Source organism: Electrona antarctica, assembly GCF_951216825.1.
Source record: "Electrona antarctica genome assembly, chromosome: 12".
In the NCBI taxonomy this organism is placed as follows: domain Eukaryota; kingdom Metazoa; phylum Chordata; class Actinopteri; order Myctophiformes; family Myctophidae; genus Electrona; species Electrona antarctica.
The window spans coordinates 7,182,523-7,194,479 of record NC_136793.1 but is presented as its reverse complement, the minus strand read 5'-3'; the positions used below and the strand labels follow the sequence as shown (position 1 = coordinate 7,194,479).

The 11,957-nt window shown below is 48.1% G+C and overlaps 1 protein-coding gene across 1 annotated transcript in view; it reads right to left on the bottom strand.

Moving 5' to 3' along the window:
• bmp2k (BMP2 inducible kinase) overlaps positions 1-11,957 on the bottom strand; it is a 121,941-nt gene that overhangs the window by 1,452 nt on the left and 108,532 nt on the right. The window contains exons 15-16 of the mRNA XM_079516017.1: positions 3,469-3,488; positions 1-1,061 (exon numbers count right to left, since the gene is read on the bottom strand). The exon at positions 1-1,061 is cut by the window's left edge and continues 1,452 nt beyond it. Of these exons, the coding sequence (XP_079372143.1) occupies positions 1-1,061; positions 3,469-3,488 (1,081 nt within the window). The remainder of the gene's footprint in view (positions 1,062-3,468; positions 3,489-11,957) is intronic.

The window sequence follows — 11,957 nt, the reverse complement described above, 5'->3', positions numbered from 1 at the left end:
CTTCAGACGCTGCTGCTGCGGGCTGGCCTGCTCCGAGGACGACGGGAGGAAGATGCTCTCGGAGCTCCGGGAGGTGGTGGGAGGCGGCGGGGGGGCCGTGGCGGGACCTCCCCCTCCTCCCGGCTGGAAGGGGGAGAAGCCGAAGACGTCGATGGCCTCCGGGGAGCCCGGCGGGGTTTGGCCCGTCGTCATGGCGACGTCGCTGCCGCTCTTGGCCGACTTGGAGAGGTTGCGGTTGAACGGCGCTTTGGTGAACACGTCAAACATGTCGAACTCGTCCGCGGCCCGCGGCGGCGGCTCTTGGCTGACTTGTCTGAAAGGCGCTTTGGCAAAAATGTCGGTGCTCTCCGAGGGCCCGGCGGCGGCGGCGGGAGGGGCTCCTCCTCCTCCTCCGACAAAGGGAATGGCACCGAAAACGTCCATCACCGCGGAGGCCCTCGCCATCGCCGCTTGGCTGGGAGAACCGGGAGGGGTGACGATCAGGGTCGTTCCGGAGTCCGCCTGGGGAGTTCTGCGGGCGCCGGTGGCACTGCTGCCCGTAGCGACCTGGGTCTTCTTGGAGCGGCCCTTATTGGCCCTGCCCGGGTCAGCAGGGCAGTCCTCCTCCGAGCTGACCTCCTCGTCCTCCTCAGAGTCCATGAGCAGAGGCCTCTGGCCCATCACGTTCTCTGGCTCCCTGTCGTCCGTGAACTCCTCGCCGTGCTCGCCGTTCAGCCCCTCCTCCTCCTCTTCGGGCTCCTCCTCCTCCTCTTCTTCCTCGCTGCTTTTCGGGGAAGGCGGGTCCGACTCGAAGTCGCTGTCGGACTCCTCGCCCGTCCTGCTGCGGCCCTGAGGGCCCGACGTGGCCTCGCCCGTCCTGCTGCGGCCCTGAGGGCCCGACGTGGGGCCGCCACCGCTCTTCCTGCCCGTTCTAGTCTCCTTGGCGGCAGCGGGGGGCAGCTCCTCGGCCGCGGGGCGCGGCGGCTCCTCGGCCGCGGGGCGTGGCTCCTCCTCCTCGGCCGTGGCGGCTGCAGAGACCAGGGGGTCCTCGCTGGTGGGTTCTGCCACAGCGGCAGTGATACCTGCGGAAGCAGCAAAGAAATGGCGCCTTTAATGGTTAAAGTTTTTCATGTCAAGGACCCCCAAAAATAGCCTGGCTGAAGCCATACCGAATCACCCCCCCCCTCCCAGAAGCAAAGACTTCACTGTGAAAGAATATATATTCAAAGATTTGCATCACATTTTTCACGATTTTTCAAAAATAGCAGACCTACAAGCTCATAGCGCTATGAGCACTATGAGCTTGCAGATCTAGATGTTCCGTATCCCACGTGAGAGACCCACGTTAAAAAGAAGCCCAGACCAAGAGCATGCTTAGAGCCTTAGACTGGCCAAGAGTATCTGGTCTGACCCCTTATATCTCTGTTGTTGGGAGGAAACCTCATGACTCCAAAATGTTCATTTTTCAGGAAATTAAGAAAACCTTATATTTAAAAAAACAAAGCAATACTGCCTCATCAAAGTTGGTGTTGTAACTTAATATATTGACAATTACTTCCATGAGAGGGGGAGAGGTGGTGGAGTTAGTTGCTTTAGTAGACATTTTGAGGGTCCAATGGAGTTAAGAGGTTTTGTCCAAAGCACCTTTTACTACTTTTCATTGGTTCAATATTTTCACACAGACGTAAAGGGTGTTCAATAGCACTGATTTATGCAACAAAACAAAACAAATCAAAAACCTCAAAAATGGAGTTATGAGGTTTCCTCCCGACAGCAACGAATTATGTTTTAAATGATGAATATCAACTGTTGCCCTCCATGAGGCGGTTTAGAGTCCCTAAATAGAAGAAAAACAGACTAAAGAACTCTTCTGTACACCAGTCTGTTCTGCTTTTAAACCAAAGTCTGGTAAACCAGAGTGTTCTTGTTCCTGTCTGTTTCTGTGATGCGTGTCCTGTGATGTATCTTTTGTAATGTATTGTGTTTATGTCTGTATCTTGAACGGTGACGTCATGGACGCAAAACAAATTTCAGTGCAAGCTGACAATGAAGTTGTATCGCATCGTATCTTAAATTCTGGGCGTTACACATAAGTTAAAATATTGCGATGTAGGGCGTGAGGCATGGGACACGAGAGCCAAAGTAAAGTCTCATTCATATATTTAAGACTTTGATGTTAAACCCATTCAGGACGGGGTAACCCCTTTTGGCATTTTAACTTATATACAAGCATTATGTTATACTTTAGCTATTGAAAAAAAGCAGATCTACAAGCTCATAGTGCGGCACCGAGTGCCACGCTACGAGTGTGTAGATCTGCTATTTTTGAAAAAATCGTGAAAATGTGGCACAAATCTTTGAATATATATTCTTGTACCGGTACGGTACTATTGAACCAGGACAAGACACAGAACATGTGTTTGATACGTGTGTATTAGGCCTATAGGAGGCAGATTGTTCTGCACCATTGTCGCGTTGGTCTTTCTTGTGTTGTATATCATTAACCCATTCTGGGCAGGAACCCCTTTTGGTGTTTTAAGCATTATGTTATGCTTTAGCTGTTGAAAAATAGCAGATCTACTAGAAGCTCGTAGCACGTTGTACGTCTGATCATTTTGAAAAATCGTGAAAATGTGGCCCAAATGTTTGAATATATTCTTTCAGAGTGAATCTTTGCTTCTGGGGGGGTCCCTGGAACGACATATTTTCAGATGGGGGGCGGAGGCATATTACATATAATTATTGGGGTCCTTGACATGAAATAATGAGCACCACTGATACAGAAACGTAATGTTTTTTGTTTTTTTTCGACGTTAGGCCTAATTGGGTTAAGAAAGTAGCATTAGTGAAACATGGGTTTCAACAGACTTCAATATGTCTCCGTCTAGAGACACGTTCAGAAACGGGTCTCATGGTCGCAGCCAACGTACTTCCTGTAGGCGGAGCCGACATAGCTGGGTGTAAACAGGAAGCTCTTCTACTACAGTGAATGGAAAAGTGACTTGTGTTCGACGGCTCAAACGTTACTCCTTTTACCTGCTTTTTACTAACACTTAACTTTACAAAGATGCCCAGAACATCGGGGTGAACCTGTGCAGTTTATGGCTGCTCCAACGGAATGTCAAAAAATACACTGCGGTGGCTATGAGACCAGAGCCATAGAGTAATGGTTGAGACGAAGCAGTGTAAAGGTCCTGAAAGATACATAACGTCAGTCTTACCCAAGACCCAATATTTCTGTTGTATGAACACAAGGCTGCTGTACTTTATACCTCGTACTTTAAATGTGACCAGATTTGACTGAGCCATCGCGCAAATTCCAGCTTTTCACCGGAGGAGAGAATAGTACAGGCAGACTCTTCACATACTAGAGCACGTCTGAAATAAGTCAAACTGTTATTCCTTCCCTCATATCATCACGTCTCGATTACTGCAATACCATCTACTCTGGCCTTCCGAAGAAAACTACATCCCGTCTACAATGAATACAGAACTCTGCTGCTCGACTACTGACGAACACAAAGAAACGGGACCATAAAAACACCAATACTTGCAGATCTTCACTGGCTGCCGGTGAGCGCCAGATCATGTGACTTTAAGAATTACGTTCAAAGCCCTAAATGGGCTGGCCCCTATATTTACATCCGTGAGATGCTGTCCCTCCCTAAATCCGGGAGCACCCTTAGATCCTCGGATAAGGCCCTCCTGGATGTCCCTCGGACGAACCTAGTTACCCGGGGTGACCGGGCTTTTGCCGCTCGGGCACCCAGACTGTGGAACAGTGCACATCAGGGTAGCACCATCCGTCCCCCTGTTTAAGTCACGTCTGAAAACCCACCTTTACACAGAGTGTTTAACTGTTTTATAGCCATACATGTTTTTTTGTGCCATTTTCATTTTGTTACTGTTTGTTGTTTCTTTGCTGTCATGCCTTGATATCATATCAAGGCACCAACCTGCTCATCGGGAGCAGTGAGGCGTACAGTGTGTCTTGCTCAAGGACACTTCTGACACTGGAGCTGGGAGTCAAACCTATACTGTATACCTCCTGAGCCACTGCATGCCGCCCCAATAATCAATTTATAAATGTATTAACTGGTTTATGGCCAGTGACGTAATTGACGTAATGAAATCAATAAATCCCTTATGGCCACTGACGTAATTGACGTAATCGATTGATTCCCAATAATCGGGAGCTTATTGTCGCAAAATTTAGCATTTTTTAGCTAATTTGGCTAACGGCCGATGTAATCTTCCTAAAACCGGCCGAAAATCCGCGTGTGCACGGTCGATCGCGCACGCGCGTGATCGCGCATGCATCGCTGCGTAAAATGCGATGTTTTGGGCTTGATTAGAGCTTAATTTGACTTAGTTATGAAAATTACGATGATAGCTTAGCATTCCGGACATCTTTCATTGTGGCACACTAGCAAAGCTACTGCCGGATATTTTGATCCTAACCGGATGTGGTCATCGTTCACTCGCTCCTTTTGGTCAGAATCGGCAAAATGGTGACGTTACCGCCACCATCAGGACTGATTGTCCCAATACTATGGTCTTGCCCCGTCAGAATGAGATATAGTGTGTATATCGCGGATTTTTCTATTGGCATTAAAAAGACAAATTAAACATTTGAAAAATGCTGGCTGAAGAATCAATCCACTGTTAATTAGGCTTGGCCACAAGAGGGTTGGTTAAAATGATTGTGATGCTAATATCAACTACTTTTTGCTGGGGACCCCCTGGAACCCCCTCAAGGACCCCTGGGGGTCCCCAGACCCCCTGGAACCCCCTCAAGGACCCCTGGGGGTCCCCGAACCCCCTCAAGGACCCCAGGACCCCGGACCCCCTGCTGGAGGTGCAGGGCGGGTGCAGAAGGAGGCCGACTAGAGATCAGGGCTCTGTTGTGGCCTTTTCCAGTACTGATGATTATTATTATTTTTTTAATAATAGGCTAATACTGTAGCTTATTCATGATCTATTAAAGGTGCAGTTTTAAATCACTAGCCAACAATTAACACACATTGGTTCCATTTGTACACACATGTACACATGGAACCAAATGGACCCCGCTAGCCTAGGGTACACTCTGAGTTAAATTAACATTGATTTTACAATATGCATTGGGGTCCCAGAGATAGAAATGTCATTCAAATGGAATGGGGGGTCCGTAGACTAATGCAGGTCAAACTGGGGGTCCTTGAAATGTAAATGGTTGAGAATCACTGCTAGAGCCGTAAATACAAGATCTTCTCTTATGGGGGTCCCTGGCATATCTCTTATGGGGGTCCCTGGCATATCTCTGATGGGGGTCCCTGGCATATCTCTTATGGGGGTCCCTGGCATATCTCGTATGGGGGTCCCTGACATATCTCTTATGGGGGTCCCTGACATATCTCTTATGGGGGTCCCTGGCATATCTCTTATGGGGGTCCCTGGCATATCTCTTATGGGGGTCCCTGGCATATCTCTTATGGGGGTCCCTGGCATATCTCTTATGGGGGTCCCTGGCATATCTCTTATGGGGGTCCCTGGCATATCTCTTATGGGGGTCCCTGGCATATCTCTGATGGGGGTCCCTGGCATATCCCTTATGGGGGTCCCTGGCATATCTCTTATGGGGGTCCCTGGCATATCTCTTATGGGGGTCCCTGGCATATCTCTTATGGGGGTCCCTGGCATATCTCTTATGGGGGTCCCTGGCATATCTCTTATGGGAGTCCCTGGCATATCTCGTATGGGGGTCCCTGGCATATCTCTTATGGGGGTCCCTGGCATATCTCTTATGGGGGTCCCTGGCATATCTCTTATGGGGGTCCCTGGCATATCTCTTATGGGGGTCCCCGGCATATCTCTTATGGGGGTCCCCGGCATATCTCTTATGGGGGTCCCTGGCATATCTCTTATGGGGGTCCCTGGCATATCTCTTATGGGGGTCCCTGGCATATCTCTTATGGGGGTCCCTGACATATCTCTTATGGGGGTCCCTGGCATATCCCTTATGGGGGTCCCTGGCATATCTCGTATGGGGGTCCCTGGCATATCTCGTATGGGGGTCCCTGGCATATCTCTTATGGGGGTCCCTGGCATATCTCTTATGGGGGTCCCTGGCATATCTCTTATGGGGGTCCCTGGCATATCTCTTATGGGGGTCCCTGGCATATCCCTTATGGGGGTCCCTGGCATATCCCTTATGGGGGTCCCTGGCATATCTGTTCAAATTGGGGGTCCTTGGCATATCTCTTATGGGGGTCCCTGGCATATCTCTTATGGGGGTCCCTGGCATATCTCTTATGGGGGTCCCTGGCATATCTCTTATGGGGGTCCCTGGCATATCTCTTATGGGGGTCCCTGACATATCTCTTATGGGGGTCCCTGGCATATCTCTTATGGGGGTCCCTGGCATATCTCTTATGGGGGTCCCTGGCATATCTCTTATGGGGGTCCCTGACATATCTCTTATGGGGGTCCCTGGCATATCTCTTATGGGGGTCCCTGGCATATCTCTTATGGGGGTCCCTGGCATATCTCTTATGGGGGTCCCTGGCATATCTCTTATGGGGGTCCCTGGCATATCTCTGATGGGGGTCCCTGACATATCTCTTATGGGGGTCCCTGGCATATCTCTTATGGGGGTCCCTGACATATCTCTTATGGGGGTCCCTGGCATATCTCTTATGGGGGTCCCTGGCATATCTCGTATGGGGGTCCCTGGCATATCTCTTATGGGGGTCCCTGGCATATCTCGTATGGGGGTCCCTGGCATATCTCGTATGGGGGTCCCTGGCATATCTCGTATGGGGGTCCCTGGCATATCTCTTATGGGGGTCCCTGGCATATCTCGTATGGGGGTCCCTGGCATATCTCGTATGGGGGTCCCTGGCATATCTCGTATGGGGGTCCCTGGCATATCTCGTATGGGGGTCCCTGACATATCTCGTATGGGGGTCCCTGGCATATCTCTTATGGGGGTCCCTGGCATATCTCGTATGGGGGTCCCTGGCATATCTCGTATGGGGGTCCCTGACATATCTCGTATGGGGGTCCCTGACATATCTCGTATGGGGGTCCCTGACATATCTCGTATGGGGGTCCCTGACATATCTCTTATGGGGGTCCCTGGCATATCTCGTATGGGGGTCCCTGGCATATCTCGTATGGGGGTCCCTGGCATATCTCGTATGGGGGTCCCTGGCATATCTCGTATGGGGGTCCCTGGCATATCTCTTATGGGGGTCCCTGGCATATCTCTTATGGGGGTCCCTGGCATATCTCTTATGGGGGTCCCTGGCATATCTCTTATGGGGGTCCCTGGCATATCTCTTATGGGGGTCCCTGGCATATCTCGTATGGGGGTCCCTGGCATATCTCTTATGGGGGTCCCTGGCATATCTCTTATGGGGGTCCCTGGCATATCTCTTATGGGGGTCCCTGGCATATCTCGTATGGGGGTCCCTGGCATATCTCTTATGGGGGTCCCTGGCATATCTCTTATGGGGGTCCCTGGCATATCTCTTATGGGGGTCCCTGGCATATCTCTTATGGGGGTCCCTGGCATATCTCTGATGGGGGTCCCTGACATATCTCTTATGGGGGTCCCTGGCATATCTCTTATGGGGGTCCCTGGCATATCTCTTATGGGGGTCCCTGGCATATCTCTTATGGGGTCCCTGGCATATCTCTGATGGGGGTCCCTGGCATATCTCTTATGGGGGTCCCTGACATATCTCTGATGGGGGTCCCTGGCATATCCCTTATGGGGGTCCCTGGCATATCTGTTCAAATTGGGGGTCCCTGGCATATCTCTTATGGGGGTCCCTGGCATATCCCTTATGGGGGTCCCTGGCATATCCCTTATGGGGGTCCCTGGCATATCCCTTATGGGGGTCCCTGGCATATCCCTTATGGGGGTCCCTGGCATATCCCTTATGGGGGTTCCTGGCATATCCCTTATGGGGGTCCCTGGCATATCTCTTATGGGGGTCCCTGGCATATCTCTTATGGGGGTCCCTGGCATATCTCTGATGGGGGTCCCTGACATATCTCTTATGGGGGTCCCTGGCATATCTCTTATGGGGGTCCCTGGCATATCTCTTATGGGGGTCCCTGGCATATCTCTTATGGGGTCCCTGGCATATCTCTGATGGGGGTCCCTGGCATATCTCTTATGGGGGTCCCTGACATATCTCTGATGGGGGTCCCTGGCATATCCCTTATGGGGGTCCCTGGCATATCTGTTCAAATTGGGGGTCCCTGGCATATCTCTTATGGGGGTCCCTGGCATATCCCTTATGGGGGTCCCTGGCATATCCCTTATGGGGGTCCCTGGCATATCCCTTATGGGGGTCCCTGGCATATCCCTTATGGGGGTCCCTGGCATATCCCTTATGGGGGTTCCTGGCATATCCCTTATGGGGGTCCCTGGCATATCCCTTATGGGGGTCCCTGGCATATCCCTTATGGGGGTCCCTGGCATATCTCTTATGGGGGTCCCTGGCATATCTGTTCAAATTGGGGGTCCTTGGCATATAAAGAGTGCTGTGTGATATATGGTCATATCTGGTGGTTTTAACCCATTTTGGCCTGACGTCGAAATTTAAGAAATGTCTTCTAAATTCTGACAGTTTTCTGAAATACCTGTTTCTGTATGCTCAATATTTCATGTCAAGGACCCCAAAAACTATATGTAATTGGTTGCCGACCCCCATCTGAAAATATGTTGTTCCAGGGACCCCCAGAAGCAAAGATTTGAGTTAAAAACGTTCTGAAAGAAAGATTTGTGCCACATTTTCACGATTTTTCAAAAATAGCAGATCTACAAGCTCGTAGCGCGGCACTCGGTGCCGCGCTATGAGCTTGTAGATCTGCTATTTTTCATTATCTAAAGTATAACATAATGCTTAAAACACCGAGAGGTTCCCGCCCAAAATGGGTTAAAGGACATTAGTTTGGGTTCATGTTTTATGTTATTAGAGAAAGTAAAAAAATAAAAATAATTCGCTGCTTTCTTTCGTTTTAGGGATTTTAGCTTATTTTGACAGGGGGGCGGGGGCATTCGAACATGGGGCTAAATGTGTATATTTTTACAAAATGTGTTGCCAGATGTAATTTATTGGGGTCTAGGAGGACTATAGTAAATAAGAATAAAAAAGAATAAAGAAATCGCTATAAAATAAAAATAAAAACATATTTAGCCCCATGCTCGAATGCCCCCACCCCCCCTATCAAAAACAGCTAAAATCCCTAAAACGAAAGAAAGCAGCAAATGAAATAAAAAGTAACACTCATCTTTTACTTTCTCTAATAACAACCGAAAACATGAACCTTGGTTGAAAAAAACTAAAGTTGTCCTTTAAGCATGATCTGACATGAATTTGGTTTAAGGATTAGATAGAGCTAGAGGTGCAACAGTTAATAAAACTAATCAATATATAGATTTTCTTTTTTGAATATACATACAATTTAGTTTTCAGCCGTACTAAACATATTTCCTGCAGTAGAGGGTATGCACATTCATAATCGAATGGCGAGAAAGGGAGTCGTTTAATGCGATCGGATTTCTGTGTGGATGTACGGTACGGTACGGGGGTGTCAATCATAGAGTATATAAAGGATAGAGACCGAACTGGAGCACTAGCCCCGCCCCCAAGCTATTCATTTCGATGAAGTTGCTCAGTGGCGTTTTGAAGCACCCGGAAGACTGCCGGAAGTACCTCCTCCGGACCTCAAATTTGAGGTCCGGGGTGACGTATGGGTGACGTAGGGAGTGATGGTCCTACGTGTCCGTGCACGGGTCCGCCTGTAGTCCTTCCTCTTACCACTAGGGCCCAGAGCTTCAACGTTGGAGCGCCTCACTGGCCCCTTGGTGTCAAGGCCAGAAAGTAGTTTTTGGCCACTCAGTAGGCGTTCCCGCATAACTTCCAGGTATGATGTCATGTGCATACCCTCTATACAGATAACCTCAACCCATTTAGACCTGAGGACGATTCTACAAATGTCTTCTAAATCATGACAGTTTTCTGAAAAACCCCCATGTTTCTATGTCAGTGGTTCTCAAACATTTTCATGTCAAGGACCCCCAAATATATATAATTGGCCGCCGACCCCCATCTGAAAATATGTAGTTCCAGTGACAACCCAGAAGCAAAGATTAGAGTTAAAAACGTTCACTCTGAAATAATATATATTCAAAGATTTGTGCCACATTTTCACGATTTTTGAAAAGCAGATCTACAAGCGTGCCGCGCTATGAGCTTGTAGATCTATTTTTCAACGGCTAAAGTAAACATATATAATGCTTAAAACACCAAAAAGGGATTCCCGCCCAAAATGGGTTAATACAGAAAAATAATCCAATCTACTGTACATGTTCTGACAATGTACTATTTACATATTAGATGTAGAAATGGGGCTTACGGATTTAATCAGGCTTTCACTTCTAGTGATTTAATCAGGCTAGGGCTTTCACTTCTAGTGATTTAATCAGGCTAGGGCTTTCACTTCTAGTGATTTAATCAGGCTAGGGCTTTCACTTCTAGTGATTTAATCAGGCTAGGGCTTTCACTTCTAGTGATTTTTTACTAGTTGACTAGGCCTACCCATTATGTAAAACATAATCATAATAATAGTTGTGCATTTAAAAACTGTGTACATTGGTGACTATAACTCTAATCTAGCTAGTACCAACACGGTCGGTCAACTAGTGGATTTACTAGTCGACTAGTTGAATAGTCGACTAGTTGCTTAAAGCCCTAAATCAGGCCAATCGATTTTTTCAAAAAACGCACTTCAAAATTAACCAAAAAGGTGAATCAACAGTTGTAAATCACTAAGAAAAGCATCAGTTGCAGCCCTTGATACTAGAGTAGTGGTTCCCAAAGTGGGGTCCCTCAAGTACCCCTAGGGGTACTTGAGGGAGTTCCACGGGGTACCTAGCTCAATAGGCCTATCTCACAGCCCGTTTTTCACGCCCACTTCCGGTAAATAGTGGTGACTTTAGCATTTACACGTTTTTTTCTCTGGAGAATCTAAGTACATTTTCTAATGTAAAAATGTGACAGACCAATATTATTATGAAGCAAACAATATGGTAAATCAGCTCGAACAGATAGAACAAACCTTACCTTGAGAAAACAAAAGTTGTAGACTTCTTAAATTACCTCTGTTAACATGAAGCGTCTATGGAGTGACGTCACGCTATCACCACTAACCCCGAAAGGGGGCGTATTAAGGGGGGCGGGGAAATTCTGTGAGATAGGCTTATTAGAGATAGTTAGGAACCAAATGGACCCTTATGGGTCTGTAACTCTGAGAGTGTACACAAATGGAACCCATTTGTACACTCTGAGTTAAATTAACCATGGTTTTACAATATAAATTGGGGTACCAGATAGAAATGTCATTAAATCGGGGGGTCCGTAGAATAATGCATGTGAAACTGGGGGGGTCCATGAAATGAATATGTTTCGGAATCACTGCTAGAGCCGTACAAATCCTCCCTTATCGGGGGCACTGGTATATGTTCTCAAATGGGGGTCCGTGGCCTAATAAATATTGATTTGGGGGTCCTTGACACGAAAAAGTTTGGGAACCACTCTTAGAGTATATATGAATAGAGACGGCACCCGAGTTCTCCTTCCATCCACTTGCATTAAGTTGCTCAGAAGCGCATGAGGCGATTTCACTCCTTCCGGTTAGGAACAGAGTGCATTCTGGGATTGATTGGGCCAAAGACATGAACACGCTGCCATTGCACTGAAACCGCGTTCACGCGTCATCATGAACGTGCGCAATGATAGTCAACGGACCAGCACGTTCATGTTCTTGGCCCAGCACTGCAATACCAAATTCGGCCACTATGTCCATTGCACCTCAGGGTTTCCTCCGGGTTCCGTCTCTATTCATATATACTCTAAGGAACCACTCAACACATTATAGAGACAGCCATGTCATCAGAACATCTTGCTCATGAGTCACCT